Below are 22,145 nucleotides of genomic sequence, written 5' to 3'. Positions count from 1 at the left end.
TAGGAGAATCGTAAGTCTAAAGGGAAATTTTCAAATCAAGCCAAGAAACAGGAAGCTCAGAGTCAATCAGAGAGAGAGTCATGAATCATGTTTTAGCATATAAATAGAGTGAGATATGAGTAACCAAACATAGCAAGCAAAGAGGCAAGTCTTGACCAGTCAAGACGAACACAAGCACATAGAGCTGATGTAAGTTAGGCATAAGAAACTCAGTAGAAACACATTCGAAGCGAGATAGTCACAGAGACTCAAACAAGAATAGGCCAGTCACAAAATCAAACGAAGAAACCTAGAAAAATTAAGGTTTTCAACATAGGTGAGTTAAAGAGAAGATAGAAACACAAAGAGATTTTTAAAAGTAACTTCTGCACTTACACGAACAGTCTCAGATCCAAAGCCATAATATTTTCAACAATAGAAGGGTTTCATTTTTTTTTTAAAAAGAAAGATAAATAGACAGATCGGACAAAAACTCATGCAAACAAATATTCATTGAATAAATAGTTAAAAGAAATTAGGGGTTTTAACATGCAAACTCAAGCAAAAGGATAATATGAGCAAACACAGCAAAACATATCAAAAATCAAATAAGGGTTTCGAAATAACTTAACAGAACCTTAATTAGAAAGATAAGGGGTTTTGATGGTAGAGTTTTAAAAGAACTTTGAGAGAACATTTAGAAGTTTAGAGCAAACACATATCTGAAATAGATCTAGAAGAAATCGAAAGAACCTTAGAGGCTAGGATTTCAGAAGAACCCCAAGTGGTGAGAAAGGCTTTGAAAATCATCGATCTGAGCATGAGAGTTGAGAGTCGGACTCGAATAGCCATGGGTGGACGGAGAAAGGTTAAAGACGATCGGAGAACGGCCATATACTGACATCGACCAAGGTCTGGACAAATCTTTATCAAGATCTAGCCTCGAAACCATGATAATCGAGCACGCAAGAGCCATGGGAGGTGGATACAGGCCTCCGATGACCTTGGAAGCCATGGATTTGGAAGATTTTAGGGTTTGTAGTTGATGTCGGCGGCTAGGATTGGAGAGGGTTGGAGAGAGGATTGAGAGAGAAGGGGATTCAGAGGCGGCTGGGTGTGTGAAATGGTTTGGGTTAGGGGGGTCTTTGGGATTAATTAGGAACGGAGGTCTAGTAGACGTTGATCATTTTCATCAACGGCCTGGATCGAACCGGTAGGTAGGGGATCCGGGTGGGTTATTTAAATTGGGTCGGGGGTCGGGTACGATTAGGATTTGAGCTGGGTAATTGGGTTTAAATTGGGGGTTCAATTCAGGCTACAATTGAAACACAATTGGACAAGATTTTAAATAGCCACTTTTCCCTTATTTATTTTATAAAAATAGCAAATTAATTTCTGAAAATAAATTAAATGTATTGAAATGATTTAAAATCTATAATTATCACGTTAAAAATGTTGGTCTTACTTTTATAAATAAAAACGTAGTTAAATCTTAAAATAGGCTAATATTGCTATTATATGCAATTTAGCTTAAAAAAATACTGAATAAATTTGTAAAAGTATGCAAAAATTATCTTAGCTATATTTTAGCATAAATATGAAATTCTAATAAATGAATCACCAAAATGATAATTTTGGGAATAATTATTAGATTTTTTGGATAAAATAAGGTAATAAATTGATTTAAAAATCTTTTAAAAATTAAGAAAAAATAATAAAATATTTGGACATGCTTATATATGCATACATATGCTATTTTAAAAGTATTTTGCGTATTAAAAAATATACAAAAAAAATTGGGTATCAACAACCACCAACTGCCTTAATCCACATGTCCATGATCTCCTCTTGGGTTGGTTGGACTGGCCTACCTTGATCATCAATCGGCTGGCTTTGAATGAACTCCTCCAAGATTCGTTTGAAATTATACTGTAAAAAATTACAAATATTATTAAAGTAAAAGTTTAAAGAAAATTTATACAAGTATCTTTATTTCTTAAACTTTAAAGTGAAAACACGAAAAGATATTGTGTAGACAATGTATCAATACTTCTAATAGGGAAAAATTACTACACCCATCTCTTTTGTAAAAATCAATACCCATAAGCTACTAGCAACTATCTACTAGTTCTCCAGTATTTGTAATGGGGAAACAAAAAGATGAATTCCAGTATATTTCCCCAATCAAAGTTTTTTACATACAAAATCTCAATAAGCAGACACAAATGAAGGAACATAGAAATATTAGATTCTGATTTATATGAAAGAGTCTTTAGATTTTTCCTCATTTTTGAACAGCTCAAGAATGAACTACATTTAGTTTTTGGTTTTTATCTGGTCCTAGAATTATTCTTCATTTTTCTTTCTCTTTTGCTTCTTCATCTCTGAATGCAAAAGTTAATCTATCTACAAGGTTTTGCCATCATAGGTACATCAGGTCATTATCACAATAAAAAATAGAGAGATAAGGAAAACACATAACATCAACGAAGCAGCACCAAATCGACACAAGAGCAATGGAAGAACAACAATTAACCAAAAGAGATGGTATTTGAATTTAGATGATATTGTTACATGAGTGATAGGTAAAATTCAACAAGAAGTTGATTCTGTAGCATTTTAAGCAAAAACAAATAAGAGCTTATTTCATTATCTACCTACCAAACATAAGCAAGATTTGCAAAATGGCACTATGTGCGTGTCACGACCCTAACCCCGAACCCGGTCGTGATGGCACCTCTCGTGAAGACAAGGCCAGCCAGTTCAACCTAACTCAACTTTTAAAGCAGTTAATCAACATAAAAATAGTCTAAACATGATTTAAACAATACTAAATAGCGGAAATATCGATAACAATGCGGAAAGTCCAATCCGACACAGCCCTAACCAGGGTGTCACAAGTCACAAGCATCTCTAAACCATAATACTAGTCTGCTAAAGTCTTAAACTACTACAAGTGTTTGAAATCAAAAAGAAATGATAGAGAAGTAGAGACACGGGACTGCGGACGTCAACAACTACCTCGTAGTCTCCAAAAACCGCCTGGAACTGGAGGAATCAGCACTCAGGAGCAGTACCAGCTACGCCTGAATCTGCATACAGGTTGCAGAGAGTAAAGTGAGTACTCCAACTCAGTGAGTAACAAATTTAAATAACGACTGAAAGTAAGAAAACACGTAAAACATAAGGCATTCTATACTGAAGCAGTAAAAAAATCACTTAAAACAGTAAAACAGTGAAGAGTCAAGTAAAATCCCTTTTTAACAAGTAAAACAAGTAATTGATAGGTAAGTGAACAAATAGAAGTTCGCCCCTCGGGCATAGTATCAATGAATCTGCCCCTCGGGCAACATCTCAGAACAGTACCAGCCCCTCGGGCTCAATCTCAGAACAATATCATCCCCTCAGGCTCAATCTCACATTACAATGGGTACCCGCGCTCACTGGGGGTGTATAGACTCCGGAAGGGGCCCCTTATGGCCCAAGCGCATTATCAAGCCATCTCGTAGCATCAAATCTAGGCCCTCGGCCTCATATCAATCAAGCCACCTCGTGGCATATTTGTGTATCTCAGGTCATCGGCCTCATATCAGTATCAATGTATCCTCATAACTAGGCCCTCGGCCTTACTCAGTCTAAAAATCATCACAAGCCCTCGGGCAATAGTAAAACAGTATTTTTCAGCCCAAAACATCATTTAAAATATTATTTAAGTCTCAAAACTAAGTAAAAATGGTTAAGTAGTAAAACAGTGGAAAATAACGTGACTGAGTTCAAGTAATAAGTCAAAACAATGAGGAAATAGTAATAAACATCACCGAAGGATTCAAATAGTTGGCACGAAGCCCAAATATGGCAATCATCCCAAATCATGATGATAGTAAATAAGTTTCAGTTAAATACGCGCAAAATCATCAATCGGGACGGACCAAGTCACAATCTCCAATAGTGCACGACCCCACGCTCGTCATCAAGCGTGTGTCTCACCTCAATATAGCACTACGATGTGCAATTCTGGGTTTCAAACCCTCAGAGCATTATTTACAATCATTACTCACCTTGAACCGGCTAAATCTCTAACTCGCGACGCCTTTGCCCCTTGAATCGGCCTCCACGCGCATCGAATCTATCCAAAATTAGAAGGAATACGTCAAAATATGCTAAGGGAACAAAGCCCAAGCGAAAACAATCACCAAAGGGCACGATTCCCGAAATTACCAAAACCTGAGCCTCAGTCCCACGTCTCAAATTCGGATAAAATTTACATTTTTAGAATCCTCATACCCTCACGAGTCTAACCATACCAAAATTATCCAATTCCAGTACAATTTGGTCCTTCAAATCATCATTTTATATTTTTGGAAGTTTCCACAAATTTTCTTCCCAAATTCCATCTCAAATCACGAATTAAATGATGAATTCAAGGATAGATTCATGTACTCTAGCCAAATCTGAGTTAGAATCACTTACCCCGATGAATTTCTTGAAAAACCTTCGAAAAATCGCCAAAATCCGAGCTCTCTAGGTCAAAATATTAAATAAAACCCAAAACCTCTTATTTATAGAGTACCCCACAGATTTCCACCTCTGCGGTCCGCACAAAAATGACCGCAGTCCGCACAAAACCAGTGTGGTCCGCAAAAAAACGATTGCGGTCGCACATGTTTTCATCTGCAATGACAGACTTTAGTATTTTGGCCATAACTTTCGCTACAGATCTCCAAATTATGATATCCTTACCTTTCTTAAAACTGCACACGAAGGACTACAACTTTTGTTTTTGAATCATCTCAAACTTTCTTGTAGATCAAAACATATGAGCTTCCGAAGCAGGACCGGTGAATAGCTCCCCACCGCGGCCGCACTGCATTTTGTGGGGTCCGCACAGCACCTACCTTGGCCGCACTTCTTTTTGTGCGGTCCGCACATCACCTACCTTGGCCGCACTTCTTTTTGTGTGGTCTGCACAGCACCTACCTTGGCCGCACTTCTTTTTGTGCGGACCGCGCTAGTGGGTTCTGAGGCCTGCAACCCTTCTGGACCTGCTACAGCTATGATTTTCAGCCTAAAACATCCCGGAACCTACCCGGAACCCCCGGAACTTCAAACCAATTGTACCAACATATCCCATGATATCGTTCAAACTTGTTCAACACTTCAGAACGCTCACAACAATATCAAATCACCAATTTAACATAGGATTCAAGTCTAAGAACTCCAAGAACTCTTAAATTATGCTTTCGATCAAAAAGTCTATCAAATCTCGTCCGAATGACCTGAAATTTTGCACACACATCCCAAATGACACAACGAAGCTACTGCAACTCTCGGAATTACATTCCAAGCCTATATCAAAATCTCGCCTATCAACCGGAACCGCCAAAATATCAACTTCGCCAATTTAAGCCTAAATCTTCTCTACAACTCCAAAACACATTCCGATTGCGCTCCTAAGTTATAAATCACCTCCCGAAGCTAACCGAACCATCAGAACTCACTTTCGATCCTTATAACACATAAGTCAACATCCGGTTGACTTTTCCAACGTAAGCCTTCTTAAAAGAGACTAAATGTCTCAAACTTCACCAAACTCATTCTGGACTCGATCCGCCCAATCCGATACCACTAAAATACGGATAACGAAGCATAAAGAAGCTAAAATGGGGGAAACGGAGCGATAACTCTTTGAGACGACTGGCGGGATCGTCACAGTGCGAAACTTGTGAGGTCAAAAAGACAAGCAAAAGTTGTAAAGCTAAATAAGGACAGTAGGGTATCCATTGCCTAAAAAGGTGCAATTTTGCTTCTTTTGCTTTAGCCCAAAGAAGAGAGAAAAACACATTATATACAGATGGTAAGAGAGTCGCGCAACATAGAATGTAAGAGAAAGTTTAAACTTAAATATGAAGCTCCCTGCATTTGACTATCAAGATTAGCCTACGTTAAAAAGAATGTAAATTACTAACATACCTTCCCATAAATACTCAAATACTTGACTGTATAAGTTATATCATGTACTGAACAATAATAACGATTGCAATGCAAATGCATATTTGATGCAAATTCTACACAAATCCCATTTGCCCATCCCAAATGCAACTTGAATAAGTGGAAAAAATTGAGTAAGAAGGTGAAGAAGAAGGTGAGTGAATGGAAAACATTGGTAGAAGATGCTACTAGAGTAGAGGGTTCATCAAGCTTGAATTTAGATAAATTAGTGAAGGATGTACTTCTGTCCAAGAATTCAGTTCATTAGTAGATATATTGCTTAACTCAAAATGAACAAAAAAAGGTCAAACCCGAAAGTATGAGTTTCTTACTTTTAGAAGAAAAAAGAGAATGGCAACAAGGATACAAGCAGTATCAAGTAAACAAACAACAAATTGGAGGGGTAGTAAAACACATCTTATTTCCACCTCTATAACTCCAATCTTTATTCATGTACAATTTTCTTTTTCATTTTTTTTCCTTATTTTATGTCCTTTCTGAACTTTATATGAATGCACTCTTGGCATATAATGTGCGACCAATTTAACTTATGGTTTAAAAACCAGGAAAAAGGTAAGAAAATGATCAACTAATATAGTACCTAGTTGTTTAAAAAGTACTGGAGATGTAACTATTACAAGTAATGGAGAACTAGTAGCTAGTAGCTAGTAGCTTAAAAAGAATGGCCACACCCCCCCCCCTACCCAAAAGGCCAAAAGTACCGTCTAGTATTGACAATCATACATCCCGTCTCGATTCCTATTATGCAACAGAGGCTAGTCTTGATTAACAGTTGCAGACCAAAATGAAACTAAAGACAGAATGCCAGACTCAAACCCCATGTGATTTATGCTACTAATTGCCAAACTTTTACCACCCCAAACCAATCAATATTCTTTTCAACAAACACAATCCTAAAGAATCTGTGACCCATTTTTCTAAGATGACATTTTTCGAGTGCAGAAAAAATAGTAGAGCAATAAACATACAACAACAAGAACAAACACATCCCCGAGTATAATGGCGATTATAGCTAATGAACTAGAAATTCAGAAGAACAAATGCATCATTTTAGGGGACTCATAAGAAAATTAACTTCATCCTTTGCCTCTGAAGAAGGCTTAAGAAAGATCAGTACTATTAGAAGAAAGAGCAGTACTAATGAGCAGTACTATTAAACTAGCTTAAAACTCCTTACAGCTCTCAGCATTCACCACATCCTCAGACTTAAAACTAATGAGACTTTTACAGTTTTTGGAGCTCTTTGCATTTTGAAAAGCTCATTAATAAGTTACCAACAAATAAGCTAGTTTAAAATAAAGCTCATTAATTTTACATGGGTTGTCTCCGCGCGCGGATCGACTCAAGTCGTTTTTATTCTATCCTTCAACTTCTTCATGTGGATTTCCTCAAATACCTCATTATGAGTAACTAGTCTTCCTTTAGCCTTTTCCTGAAAAATAAACAATATCTTAAGAAATGATATATTCCCTATATATTCCCAATTACATCTGGAAAGAACTTAATCATCTTCGTTATTCTTCTTCCTATCTCTGCCATTATATTCGCTCTTTAACGTGCCAATTCATAAATGCACATAAGTTAACCAAAAGATTACTTTTTGGATAGAATAGACTTTTCAACGAAAGAGAAGTGGGTGAAAAGTTGAAAAATAATGTTCAGAGAAAAGATGTACAATGTACTAGTCCCCTAAGCAGTACATCACTATTTTGATCATTTTCATATATTTTCACACGGCACACCTGCTCCTTATATACCTAATTACTGTTTTAATATTTCTCCTTTTAATGCTTAATAAGTACTATCTTAGGCAAAAGCACTTCCTAAGCACTATCCGTTTCTGGTTAAATTAACTCGTGCTGCATAATCAGAAGAGCTTGAAGGGAAAAAGGATAACTAGAAAAACTAATTTCGAACATTCGAAGCAATAGAATATCTTGGTTTACATATCTAAAATACGAAATGACCAGTAGTCATGCTGATTATAGGTTTGACGAATACACTTTACTGAGAGTACATCTGATCTAAGTAAAGAAAACCAAATTTAAATTTAAAAATCAGCCTTTTCACAAACAATGAACTTACTCCATAATGCCAAATCACCCATCACTTAATTCACACACACACAAGACACAAATCTCAAAACCCCGCATGCTCTAACAATAGATATCTATTTCATAAATAAAAAAGAAAAAACTTACAGTACAACATACTTTTTCAACATTATTAGATGTCAAGCTAAATATATCAACAACTACTCAGATTATAACATGTTAACTGAGAACTTACTCACATATGCGTAGATAGGAGATATGAAGTATATTACTCTGAATGATAGTCGAAAACTTTGCCATGACTGGCGTAACATAGTACTGCTGGATCCTGAAGACTGTAAGCCCCTTTCTAGGTGAGTTGATGTCTTCTGTTATAACGATTAAAGTTTATTAAAGTATATATCGAGGTTTGAAACAGTATAAAATTAAGAGAACAACATTAATTTTTTAAACCTAGGGTTTAAAACAGTATAAAATCCCTAAAATTCGAAGTCTTTTGGGGGAAATCAAAACGAAAAAAGGAGATCGGGTGAGTGAGTGAGAGAGAGAGAGGTCGACTTACCTGGGAATGGAAACTCGTCTCTGCGTGGAGTGAGAGAGACGAAAAATTTTATTTTGAGTCTCATACAACTGATACTAGTTGTATGAGCAACTTTTTTGTCTCACAGTTTTATGGACCCAGATTTCTGTAGACCAGAAGTATATTGGGGTCCACAAATTTGTAAGACAAAAATGAGTCTCATACAACTAGTATAAGTTGTATGAGACACAATAAATCTTCTCGAGAGAAACAGAGGGGGAAAACACTAAAAGACCTGAGAGAAAAGTTGTAAAACGTTAATAATAAAAAGTTTCCCACTACTACCGTGGGAAAGTTCTGTGGGAAAGTTTTTTCATAATTATTAAAAAAATTAAAAATTCAAAAAATTTCGTACACATTTTATTGTTTGTTTAAGTTCCCATTGTCTTCTCTGGGATTTTTTTTTGAATTGTATAATATTATTTTTTTAATAAATTTTTTCACTGAATCGGAGAGAATTAAAAGGCGCGCATTTTTCCGCCAAAACTTTCCCACGAATAGTTTATGGGAAATGTTATTTATTCGAAAATTTTAATTTTTCCATTGTATTTCGGTGGGAATTGCCACTAATAATTTTTTTCGTGGGAAATTTTCGTAGGAAAATGCTATGTTTCTAGTAATGCAGAGGAATCATAAAATAAATAAAGGAAAACTCACGAGCGAAGTTCCACGTCTCTGGGAACCCTGTCGAGTCCGCCACAAGGTGCTCTATCCGCACATAGAAGTAGTTTTCCCAGAAGCGGCGATTGGCCTTATCGTCCATCTTCACCACTAAGCTCTTGGTTCCTCGATGATGCATATGGATCATTGAACCCCGAAGAAATTGAGGGACAAAGATATGAAGCAGGTGCCTCAAAGAAATTCCTCGCCGGCAAGCTTTGCATGCTTGATAAGCATGAGGAAGAGTTTGTACACGTACGGAGAGAGTTGGGTCGGGCACACTTCGTAAAAGTGGCAGAAGTCCACCAACATAGAGGTGAGAGGAAGCGTGTACCTGATGTCGTGCCCCCTTTTTCTCGCAAAATCGGGTTTATGACATTTTGAAGGACAACTCGTTCCTTTTGGAAACTAGGTTTTTGCATTTGAAGAGTCGCCACCTAATGATTAAGGTGCATTAGGACACCAATCGAGATTCAATTATAAGTTTGTTTAGGTAACCAGAGATTGGGTAAGGGCTTGAAATTATCCCAAGGGGAAGGTGTTAGGCACCCCTTAGGATCCACTAGTGTGGTTTCAATGCACAATAGTTTGAAAGTAAACAAAGTTTGAAAGAGCAATTAAAAGAGCCGATTTTAAATAAGGAGTTACAATGCTTAAAAAAAGAAGGGAAAATAAAGAAAGGGGGTCCTAGGTTTACAAAAAATATGGATCACATCAATGCAATACCTGAAATTACTCCTCAAAAGAAGGGGTTACACGTGGCATTAGCGTACCGGTCATCATATACATATCTACCCTTCCCACCCCGTTAAGGTATTACAGCGCAGATTGGTCTTGATTACTATTGTATGTTATTACCTGTCCCTATCCTATCAGTCCCGGAGGCACTTAGGACTACTATTCCTAAAGGGAGGAGATATTAGGCTAATTGGTTTCAAAGGATAAAAATCTAAGGCGACATACAAAAACAGATAATATGGCATATAAAGGGGAAGCATGTAAACAGACAAAGGGCTCTTGTATACCTCCTCAAAACAAAAGCACATAACTAACATGACTTGCACATACTTTTTAGGTCTGATTTAAAGCACATAAAGACGAGGGAAGTTAATTGTTGAGGCAGATCAATTTATAACTCAGATAAGAAGTCTGAATCAGGCCTGCCTACTGGTTGTAACAATTAACAAAGGCGGATTCAATTTTACAGTTATTACTCTAAATCTTACCTAAGTGTTTAGACAGGGTCCTATAGGCATGATATCTACTAAATTCAGAAGGTGGTAAGACAGTGATAACTCAATACGTACTACTTGAAATCCTATAGGCATGCTTGCTAAACCTTGTTGAAACTAAGGGAACTATTAAACATAGGTTCAGAATAGACGAATTTAAATTAGACTAGTTCCAAATTCTGTAGATGATGGTATCTACTATTACTGGCTCTAATCCACATGGGCATGATATCTAATATTGAATGTGAATGGAACGACTCAAATTTATTTAAGTACCCCTATAGGCATGATTTCTATGTGTTACTGATTTCAGCATGCTACTAGGTTATAACCAATTGGGCCCTAAAAAAGACATGATATCTAAACGGTGAGAAATGTGTAGAATTTTAGACAATCCCTATAGGCAGGTTATCTAGATGTGATGTTGAAAAAGTCCTATAGACATGGTTTCTAAATGTAATGTGAATATAAAGAATTGGAGCAGTCCTATAGGCATGTTTTCTAAATGCGATTTGAACAAGTAGAGAATGCAGTCCTATATGCATGTTTTCTACCCTTGAGCATGCATAATTTCCCAACCCTTTTTTCACTAGCCAGTCTTAAATGTTCATTACAAATTATTACAAACCATGAATAATAAATTACATTAGAAAAAGTACAAAGAAATGTTACAACCAGAGGAAGCCTGATTCTTGACTTCCTCTCTGAGTTATGAGATAAACTAACTCAAAATACTATTGATCCAAAGCTTTTCTCATACTTGAGTGTGTCAGAGTTCCCTAAGGGCCTCAATAGGACCCCGGACAGTGCTCACACCCAAGTTTCATAACCAGAATAGGGACAAGTGCAGTGTGGAACTGCCAGCCCTCAAGTGTCCAAGTTCAGAGGTAGCTCATGTCCCAAGGCAAGGCTCACATGAGGGGGAGGGGCAGAACTTAAGTCTAAGAAGAGAGTGAAAAGTGCAAAAACTGAGTTCTAAGAACTGAGGGAATAAAGGAGAGGGAAAGGGTGAGGGGAATCAGCCATTAACACTTCAAAGAATTGATAACTTCACGCAAAGGGGGCAGAGGATTGGGACTCCATTGCAAGAGGGCCTATATACTTAGGCATGGGTTAATTTTGGGCATGCACAACAAATAGTGAGTGTTATCATGCTTGTAAATCAACCAGAACACACAACATATAAGGGTAACATGGAGGTTATGATCCTAGGAGGATCAAGTTTGGGTCATGCTCAGCAATATTCAATGATGTCATGCCCCAAACTAACCACAAGTATTAATCACATTGGGGTAGGAATTTTGGATTCATAATACATTGATTTAGAACAGGAGAAATGAAATTACAACATGCTAAACAATGCTACTGAATTAAATACAAGCAGTAGGCAGACAAGAATGCAAAATCAGTAAGTAAGCATGTTGTTGTTGGTGCTGAAAAACTTAATTAGAATATACCAGTCAAAGAAGTAAAGTGCAGTAAAGAAAAGCAGCAGGACTTCGAAATATAGCCTTGGCTTTCAGCCGGCTAAACAGGTAGTAACCCAAGTAGTAGTAAAGCAAGAAAGAGGGTTTGAGTGTAAGTGTGAGTTCAGAACTAAAAGTGTTCGCGTTTTAGAAAGAGAAGAAGTAACGTGCGTTTATAGTTTTTGGAGAACAAGTAAGAAAGAGGTAATAAGCTACAAACATGGAAACAATCATGATTCAGAATCAATTATACAAATGATTGCCCTGAATTAAGGGGTCACTTGCTTAACGGGCAGTGACAGGTTCGAAATAAGGAAAGCAATCAATTAAAAGCAGCTGAAAGTTGCCATAAAAGATGTAGTAAAATAACAAGTAAGAAATTCGAGTCTAGGTACAGAGATACTCTAATTTTGGAAAGGATCCAGTAAGGCAAAACAGGAAAGAAATCAATTAACCTTAATAGGCGAGTGAAATCAGAATCTCACAAAGGAAAAGTTTAAACTTAGTCACGAGTTTGAAAATTAGTCAAAGAAAGAGACTCAACATATAAATAGGGTGCATAAACATTATACATGCGAGGCTAGGCCTGTTGGCAAGAAGAAATAGCACACAACAGTAGCACAAAGATTCAGTAGATAGCAACACTCGAAGCATGACAGTCCAGTAGGTCAAGTAGTGAAGACAACATAGAATATCAAAAGCATGCAAAGGTCTCACAGAGCAAGTGAGGAAAACCCCTTTAGAAAAAATAGGGTTTCGAGCATATTTGAGTTTTAGAGAAGATAGAAACCCAGCAATCAGATGAATCACAACAAAGGGAGCAAAATATTTCAAAATAAAGAACTTCAAATCGAGTCATGCGCTTAAACGAACAGTCTCAGACCCAAAACCCTGGGATTTTCAACAATAAGAGAGTTTTAAAAGAGAATAAGCAAACACATCGGACAAAACTCAGGCAAACAAACATTCGTTTAGTAAACAGTTAAAAGAAATTGGGGGTTTTAACATGCAAACTCAGGTAGAAGAACGATATAAGCAAACATATCCAAACATGTCAAAGAATCAGAGAAACATTTTGAAATAACTTAACCGAAACCCTAATCGGAAAGATAAGGGGTTTTGAAAGCAGAGTTTTAAAAGAAAATTTGAGAAAAATACTTAGGAGTTCAGAGCAAACATAGATCTGAAACAGATCTAAAAAGAAATCGAAGGAACCTTAATGGCTAAGGTTTCAGAAGAACCCCAAGTGGTGAGAAATGCTTTGAAAAGCAATGATCTAAGCAGGAGAGACAAGAGTCTGACTCGAATAGCCATGGCTGGCTGGAGAAAAAGTCAGAGACGACCGGAGAATAGTCATGAACTGCAATCGAACAAGCCTGGACCAAGCTCTTTCGAAATCTAGCCTCGAGACCATAATAATCGAGCACGTAGAAGCCATGAGAGGTGGATATAGGTCTCTGATGACTTTGGGAAGCATAGCTTTGGGGAGGTATTAGGGTTGTAGTTGATGGCGGCGGCTAGGGTTTGAGAGGATTTGAGAGAGAGTTGAGAGAGAAGGGGATTCAGAGGCGGCAGAATTGGAAATGAAGCTAGGGTTAGGGGTCGTTTGAATTAAAAAGGCAAGGATGGTTGTTGGCCGTTGATCTGAATGATCAACGCCCTGTATCAAAACGGGCAAATGGGCGGGTTATGAAGATGAGTTTGAGTCGGATTAAATCAAAATTGGGTCGGGGGTTCAAATGGTTTCAATTGAGTTCAATTGGGATCAGAATTAGGCTATAATCGAAATGAAATTGGGCTAACATTTAAATAACCAATTTTCCTATTTAATTTATAAAAAATAATAAATTAATTTTTAAAAATAAATTAAAGGTACAAAAATAATTTATAGCGCATAAACGTAATTAATCTTAAAAGAGGCTAATGTTGTAATTATATACAATTTAACTTTTAAAATACTAAATGACTTTGTAAAAATATGCAAAAATTATATTATCTATACTTTAGCATAAGTATGAGAATACAATAAATGAATCACCAAAATGATAATTTTGAGAATAATTATTGGGTTTTTATGGATAAAATAGGGCAGTAAATCGATTTAAAAATCTTTAAAAATTAAGGAAAAATAATAAAATATTTGGACATACTTATACATGCATACATATGCTATTTTTAAAGTATTTTGCATATTAAAATATACAGAGAAAATTGGGTATCAACACCCGATAACAAAGGGGTACGCGTAAAATGCCCAATACACAGGGCGTTGCAAATGTACAATGTCCGCCCCCGCCGCCGATACCATTTAAATTTGAGCAGGGATTCCCCACTTGGCCTTGAGCGCCATAATCGTCGCCTCATACATAGTGGAAGGAATAGGATCCGGTTCATCTCCGGCAGGGCTATTAAAATCTATCCTCATTTTCCCCGGGCAGGGAACTATCTGTTCCACTAACGGAAACCCCTCGTCTTCCACCACCTCCATTTCCTCTTCAAGAAAGGGCACGTCATTTTTCCGCACCGGAGCTTCAATAAATATATCAGTCTAAGAAGAAGTACCAGCCATTTGTCTCTCTCGATCGAAGTGAACAAGATCAGTGAGGGAAAAGAAATAAGGGTCACCCCAAATTCTGTCGAATGCAAGAGTATGAAGGACAAGAGGAAGAGGAAATTCGCAAAGTTTCTTTCTTAGATAAATTGAAAACATAGCAGTCAAATAAGGGATTCCCCCTATTTATAGAAACATAAATGTCCCGAGCAGGAAACCCAAGAGCCGCCAATCAAAAACAAATTGAAGGGGCACGGGAAACGATACGGTGCCTGGAAACGTGCTCCATAATGATGCATAATGGGTATTCACGATACCCCGAATTGATGCAACGATTCATCTCCAAATCGACGTAACGGTCCGATGATACCACTGAAGCGTCACATCGCCACCTCGCCTTAAGGACCTCGTCCAACGCATAATGTACAAATTTCTCCTAACTTTTGAATCAACAGAACTCGCCTATCAAGCTCGCCAATAGGCGACTCCGACGGACAGAGGAACTAACTGTATGGGTCAAATCTGACCATAAGATGGTCGTTCTCAAAAGGAACGACAAGGGATCGACCGAACCGTAGTCGTGTCCACGGGGCATGATAGAAAAGAGCACCTCAGCTGTAGCCGGGGTCAAGCCGTCAGAAAGCTTACATCGCAGAACAAACAAAATATTTGGGCAAGTACTAAAGGCTACAACCATGAGAAAGCGCGCTGGTTAAACCATTGGATAAAAGGAAAAATGGCTAATATATATAGGGGGAGAGAGATCACCAAAGGGGGATCTCAACCCAAATCTGGCTACAACATTTTATAGTCATCGTTATGGAATTAACAAAGAGAGATCTCTTAGTCATCAACAACTTTCTCTCCTCTCCTCATGTGCCCTTATGAGTATGGTGAAAGCATGTCATAGATGTAAGCTTATCATTTACATTCGATGTATGATAATCATCTTAAGAAATATTACACGAGCTTGTTCTTCTTCGACTTTTTGCATTCAATATATTTCGATCTATATGTTCGGCTAAGCTTTATCTTCTGTATCTTTATTAATTAGTTTAACTAAAAGGTTTAACACTTTTTTGGTCAAACATTTAATTTACCACTCCGACATAAGTTTTGGTGGTTGCCGGATTACAAATCACGTGTGCTACTGAAATATGGCGGTGAAATAATAGGATAAAGTTAATGATTGTCACTGTACATGTAAGATAGTGATAACAGTTTAGTATGTGGATTTTGCGTTCACCTTAAATTGAGATGCTATTGAATGGATGGTGTTGCGATTCTTCTGTCAACTTTCAATTATTCGAGTTGTTCCCTTTAGAAATTTCAGTGTAATTTATCCAAAATAATATAATATTAGTATGACAGACGCAATGTTGTAATTATGTCGTCATATATCATTCGTAAATCAGAAAGTCTTTCCATATTTCATATTAACCAAATTTATTACTTCTAGTTGCATATTTTTCACAACACTGAGTTTATAACTGTATGGAGTACGTATTTTTAATTCTTGCAGAAAACCCAAAGTTACAAACTAAGCAACATTTTCAAAAATAAAACTTTAAGAGTGCTTAATAGCACTTATTATAACGAAATTTAAAACGTCGAGCCATTGCTAATTTATCAATGTATGACATTTCAGTACAATAAGAGGGAGAGCTACTTACATATTAAAATTTCTGACTACTTGTTACTTTAAAATTTCAATTATTATTGAACTTGAGAAGCTTTCCTTAATCATCACGATTTACAATGGTGAAGGATCAGATCAGCGAGTCGTCCCACAATTTTTAGCCGTAATAAACTCTCTAATTGTCACCTTGCGTTAAGCTGAAAATCATTAAAAAAAAAAAAAATGGATGCTTGCCGGCCTATTCTATGTTTCTATATGAGAAGTGGCGACACAGCCATACCCACACTGACACAATAAGCAGACAATTGAATTCCTATAACATCTAAGAATACAGTGATCATACACTAGAAGCTAAGGGACATGCATGCCCTATCATTTTCCCTTTCCCAAATTCTTCAGTGTTCCATTACCTGACCAAGTTCATAAAGTTGTATTGGAAGTCCCACATCAGTGTGGGATAGATGGTGCAAATGAACTCTTTTTATGGTCTTAGATAGTAATTTTTTACCTCACAAGTTAACTTTTGAAATTGAGTTAGGCTAAAGGTGCATCTTATTATCGAGGTATTTGCTAAATATAAAGATCAACCTTTTCCTTTTGAAATTCAGTTGATAGGAAATGATGGTATATTGTTACAAATATACATGGTTTGGTCATGTGGCTTTGTGGTACTTGATCATTATTTGGAAGAGAATTTGCGACTGTCGTTCTGTTGGCAGCGTATTGTAAATAAATAATCGAAATCAATCACTGGACAACAAAGTCGTTGTAGTATGGTGGTAAGTATTCCCGCCTGTCACCCGGGTGACCCGGGTTCGATCCCCGGCAACGGCGTTACTTAAGTTTTTCTTTCTAAAATTATATTTCTGTGCAATACAAATGCTCATCTTTGAACCAGGTGACGGATTGACTCATTGGAGAATCTAAAGGAAGTGGCCATATTCTTAGTAGCAGTTGGGCCAACAAACTTACAGCTCCATTAATTGAAGGAATTGACCCAAATAGTCGCTTAAACTAAAAATAATCAGTGAAGGCACGGACAATGAACTGTTATCTTCTTAGTTACCCAACTTTTCTTATACCCTTCAAGAAACAGTTCTTAGTTATCCAACTTTTCTTATACCCTTCAAGAAACAGTTTAGATGAAGTTATTCCACTAACTTTAATATTCACATGTTCCTTAATTTGCGTTACAAATCTAAGCAAGACATTAGGTGGGAACAGCCATCGTATTAGACATCTTGGGCTTAACCATCAAGGAAAGAAGCACATGAAGTTAATAACATTGACCCGCGATAAATTTTTTTAAATTGTTAGGAAAGAAATCAAGCAATATATAAATTACAACTCAAATCTTCATCATAAGATGGCCTTTTAAAGGGTGTGTGTTAAATTTCTGAACTCCAGGAAAATTTATTAGCAAATTAACTGATCGCTGGAGTATATATCTCTTGCATGTTAGATTCTTTTAGTAAATTGTGTGCTCATTATCAGACAAGAAAAATCATATTGGAGGAAGAAAAACAATTCAGAAACACTGGATATGAACTGCTCAAAATGTACATACAATAAGTCGGTAAATGTTTCCTTTTTTTGTTTTTCAGAGTAATCTCACTCGGATTACTCAGTCTACATCCTGTTCTTTCTCATGATTTTTGACCCCTGAGGTAAGTTCAGCTTCAGATGCCGCAGAAGGTAACCTCTCGTATGCCCTGGACCCAACTGGTAGAAGCTTAATCTTGCCCAGTTTAAGTGTTTGGCTAAGCTTCTCATAATTCCACCTCTGCTGAATATATACCAAAATTGCAAGAACAACTGCAGCCACAGGTATGGCAATGTCCCCAAACTTGGTGTAAAAATCAAACCTGGGGTTGACAAACTCATATTCCTCGGAGAAGTAAGGATTTGGAACCGGAGATCTGATGTAATCATATATATGAGGCAGAAGTCTAACGGAAGTTAGCCCAACATAGTATAGCTTTCTGAGTGGTTTGCAATGGATTTGCCAAAAAAGGTTGCCTATTACTTGAGGAAGCAAAAAGAAATCTTGAATCAAACCCATGTACTCCTCCAATTCCGTTTCCCATTCCCTCAACGTGTGGAAATTTCCAGTGGAATCTACGTAACGTTCAGCACGAAGAGGTTTCTGGCTTGTATTAAAAGAGTGGATGAGTAAAACAATGGTATATCCAACAGCATGTATTATCAGTGTACTGAGAAGTACCCACTTATCACTTGGAACACGATGTGATTCAAGAGGGTTCCTCGTCAGTAATCTGATACGGGATCTCCACACCTTTTGGCTGAGCCTCACTGTTACCAAAAAGGCAACAAGCACAAGAACCTTGACAGTGTAATCAATCAGACGGATCCACTGGCTGTTATCAAGATCGTAAGACGAACTCTCATTGGTTTCAGCGCCCATAATTTTGAACAAAGACTCTGCACCTGTGATCAAAGGGAGGCTGTAGCCAAGAGCTTGGACACCTAGCATCGCAAGCGAGACATAAGGTACTGATTCTGCATTATCTCTGATGTAAAATAGTTGGCTGGAAATGCAAAAAATTGCCACAGAGAGTGTCAAAATGCGGAGGATTCCCTCTACGCCCCTGCGCGAAAGAATTTCTTCTCGTTGCTTCCTGTACATAATGGGGAATGTTTGAAGGTTCACAGGATTAAAATAGAGTGGATCATCCTCATTCCTTTGACTAGATACGGAGATTTTAGCTGCTGGATTGACCAACCAACGAGCAGTGGTTGGTGGATATGATATAACCACCTCAATTAGACAATCCAATCCAGCCTCAAGGTCCATACTTTCTGATAGAATTTTCCACGAGGCTCGAACATCCCTGCAACCAATGAGGTACATTTTTCCAACATGCGGATCATACAACCCCTCTATGAAAAGCAAAGAGATGTTGTTGTATGATGTTCCAGCGAGACTGAGTTGAGCAGAAACATTTAAGAAAAGCTGTTTCTCTGTGTATTCAGCTTTAGCATGATACGAGTTCTCTTTTTCACTTATTGAGCCATTTGTCAAAGGCCCAAACATTGGACCAAGAGACAGAATCTCCATCTCAATATCAAATCTTTGGTGAGCTGAATCGGGGATTTGATCCGCTACTGCTGATGTGTGAAGGCTTAGATCTTCAGAAAGAAATGAAAGGCTGACTGTAAAAGAATCTGCATCTTCCAGTTTTGGGAACGTCAACAGCGATTTCTTAAACATTGAACCAAAGTTGAAGGGCTCATTTTTCTCAAGGACTGCAGCAGCTGCATCGAGTTTTGAGTACTTGTAGTATGGACGAGAAGCAGTGTATTGATCCCACAGTTCAACAGGGCGAATTAGTTTCTCAAATAATAAAGGGAAGTAAGGCCTACCGCTTCCATCGATGCTGGAAAAATGGCCAGTGATTATGCTCCTCTGTGTTATGGAAAAAGACAGCGGAACATACAAGCAGATTCGAGAATCACAGGTGCTGCCTTCTGCATCAGCAAGTCCACGGCAACCAACCATACAAAGCTGTCCACTGGAAGATTTCCAGATTCCCTCAGCGGAAAGAGTCATGTTGTTAAGTCCAGTCCTTTGTGCTGCGGTGAACTGATTCTCAAACGGAGACACCACTCTAAACACGGAAGAGACCCTTGTGAAAGTGTCATTATCTTTAAAAGAACTTTTATCACATCGAACATCCTGAAGGACAAGCTTGACATCTTTAAAACCTCCATCCGTGGCCTTTATCTCCTTATCTGATTTAAATGGACCCAACTGACTGCAAAAATTATCCGTACCATTGCATTTCCAGTTTGGAGCAACTGTTAAGGCTTCTTGGTGAGTGAATCTCTGAAGAATATAACAGAAATCAAGCCCTCTATATGTATTTATGTAAGTACTCAGACTATCTTTGTACGGGTATGGATCACAAGCTTTTGACACAAACTTTTCCGAGCCAAATTCGTACTTAGAAGAAGTTCCTAGCCAAGAAGACATATGAACTTCATCAAAGTACTTAAAACTGGCTTTTGGGTTTAAGCTTTTCATGGTTCCAACAATAGCTCTATTTGTCAGTGTATTTGTTATAGGATAATGAAGCACGAGCAAAATTCGATCATCTTGCATAAGAGGTGGCTGATTAGTATAACCGGATTCCTTTACCCACTCCCACGGATCACTAGACTCTTGCTGACGAGAAGGCAACATGGTGTTCCCTAACAAACACATCACTCTTTCCCCTTGACTTTTCTTCGATTCAATGTATACTCCTTCAAACAACACAGAGAGCTGGGAATGACCGGGCCATATATCAAAATGAGGACTTCTTTCGTAGGGTTTACTCGAAAACAACCCATCTAGGGTGACACCAATCTGCAATATACCACTCACACTCACAGACTTCTTAGACCGATGAGCACGATCAACATCAGTAACCCAAAATGAAACTAAATTCGACGGAGATCGAAGATCTAATGATTTGTTCAAAAGATCTCTATCATCAAAGGGCATTAATGAAGCCCCATTGGACACTTGCCACCAATCTCCATTCAAAAAGGATAATTCTTGTTTTATGCTATAGATTCTGTTATCATCAGGTTTCATTTCAGAAGCAGAAGCTAAAACAAAAGCACATTCTTTATTGACCTCATCAGTTCTTTCATATTTGTAAGTCATAGAAGTTCTAGTCCTAGGTCCTAACTCTCCATCTACTACTACATAAGAATCAACAAAACCTACTGACAGCAGCATCAACCAGATAATACCAGCCATTGTCCAATAAGAAGCAAAAAAAGACTTGACCCCCATATAGCTAATACTGAATTGTAAACCACTCTTTAATCAAGATTACTCATACTGATAAAGAACCCACTATCAAAACACAAATACAAAATTGGGAAGTTAGCAAAATTAAGTCTTTGATCACAAAATTACTGAATCTTGATTAGGAAGCAGCAAATGAACTAACCTGGTATCTCAGTGGTTACTTAAAATCTTGATACATAGCAAGAGAAATGGAAACCAGATTTGAGATGGAATTGTGAAAAAGACTAGTTGGAGAAAAAAAGATTGGTGATTTGATTTTTGATTTTGGGTATTAGGGTAAGTAAGAGAGTAAGGTGTGAAGTTGAAGTCAAGGCAGCTAATGATGGTGACACTGGTGAGTGGTGACCGGGTTAAGTCAAATCTATTTCTAACAAGCCGTGTCTCCAACTCCTCTAATCTGTCTTTTTTATTTTGTTCCGAAAAGAACAAAACAGTTCCTTAATTAATACTTAAGCAGATCGCAGTCAATTAATTTATATAATTTTCTGCGATGTGTAACCTCTTTAGTATTTGGGAATTTGGGGAAAAAAAAGTATGTACCTGAATGTGACAGTGAATTTTCTTGGAAAATATTCTTCTAGCAATTCTCAAACTTTGACAGAACTTCTTTTATTACATATGGCTTCTTAAAATAGTTTAAGTTGTTAAGTTTTATTTTCAAAGTATTTATTTGATAAAATGCGATCAAATTATTAGACCAAAAAACTTTACATAAAATTAGCTCGTTAATATAGCATTAATAATTGCAATAATATACGTAATCAAATACCTTATATATATAAGAATTATGATCATCGGCCATAAGAATTTAGTTGCATTCGCAATGTGGAGGCTCAAGTAGGAAGGAAAGAGAAAGAAATTCCATAAAGACTGAGACTTTGAAACTCAGAGTAAAACAAAAGAAGAAAAGGGAGGTATACTGGGCTAAGATTTTATTATTGAAAAAAATTGTATTGTAATCTACAACAATAGAAGACTTTATGAATTATGACCTTTTAGAAAAGTTAACAAGTATTAACAATTTGGTAGAGAGAAAAATTGGTGGAGAGTAACAAAAGAAATGGTTTTCTTTTTTAATGAGGTTTCTGTTTGACCGAAAATATAGATCTTGGTTCAACTAATTAAATTTATACAAACGATGATTAATCTTAGT

At 37.2% G+C, this 22,145-nt stretch overlaps 1 protein-coding gene and 1 long non-coding RNA gene across 3 annotated transcripts; both read right to left on the bottom strand.

The window, feature by feature from the left end:
- Positions 1-2,798: 2,798 nt before the first annotated feature.
- Positions 2,799-8,860, bottom strand: LOC107779505 (uncharacterized). Of its 2 annotated transcripts, none has more exons than XR_012710187.1 (3): positions 8,605-8,860; positions 8,282-8,410; positions 2,799-3,071 (listed from the first exon to the last, which is right to left on the bottom strand). It is a non-coding gene; the product is annotated as an uncharacterized LOC107779505 (long non-coding RNA). The 2 variants fall into 2 exon arrangements; XR_001646628.2 differs by lacking the exon at positions 2,799-3,071 and adding an exon at positions 6,854-7,420 and having other exon boundaries at positions 8,605-8,858.
- An 8,819-nt stretch (positions 8,861-17,679) lies between these two features.
- LOC107801842 (uncharacterized) lies at positions 17,680-21,274 on the bottom strand. The gene is made up of 2 exons (XM_016625238.2): positions 21,135-21,274; positions 17,680-21,037 (listed from the first exon to the last, which is right to left on the bottom strand). The coding sequence occupies exon 2, from the start codon at positions 20,972-20,974 to the stop codon at positions 17,795-17,797; it is 3,180 nt and encodes a 1,059-aa protein (XP_016480724.2). The 5' UTR covers positions 20,975-21,037; positions 21,135-21,274; the 3' UTR covers positions 17,680-17,794.
- Positions 21,275-22,145: the final 871 nt, after the last annotated feature.

The sequence above is a fragment of the Nicotiana tabacum genome, chromosome 6 (assembly GCF_000715075.1).
Source record: "Nicotiana tabacum cultivar K326 chromosome 6, ASM71507v2, whole genome shotgun sequence".
Classification (NCBI taxonomy): domain Eukaryota; kingdom Viridiplantae; phylum Streptophyta; class Magnoliopsida; order Solanales; family Solanaceae; genus Nicotiana; species Nicotiana tabacum.
This window is presented reverse-complemented; position numbering and strand designations above follow the sequence as displayed.

Bases quoted from the DNA above. Each gene is read 5' to 3' on its own strand.
- LOC107801842 (XM_016625238.2), bottom strand. From the start codon at position 20,974: ATGGGGGTCAAGTCTTTTTTTGCTTCTTATTGGACAATGGCTGGTATT.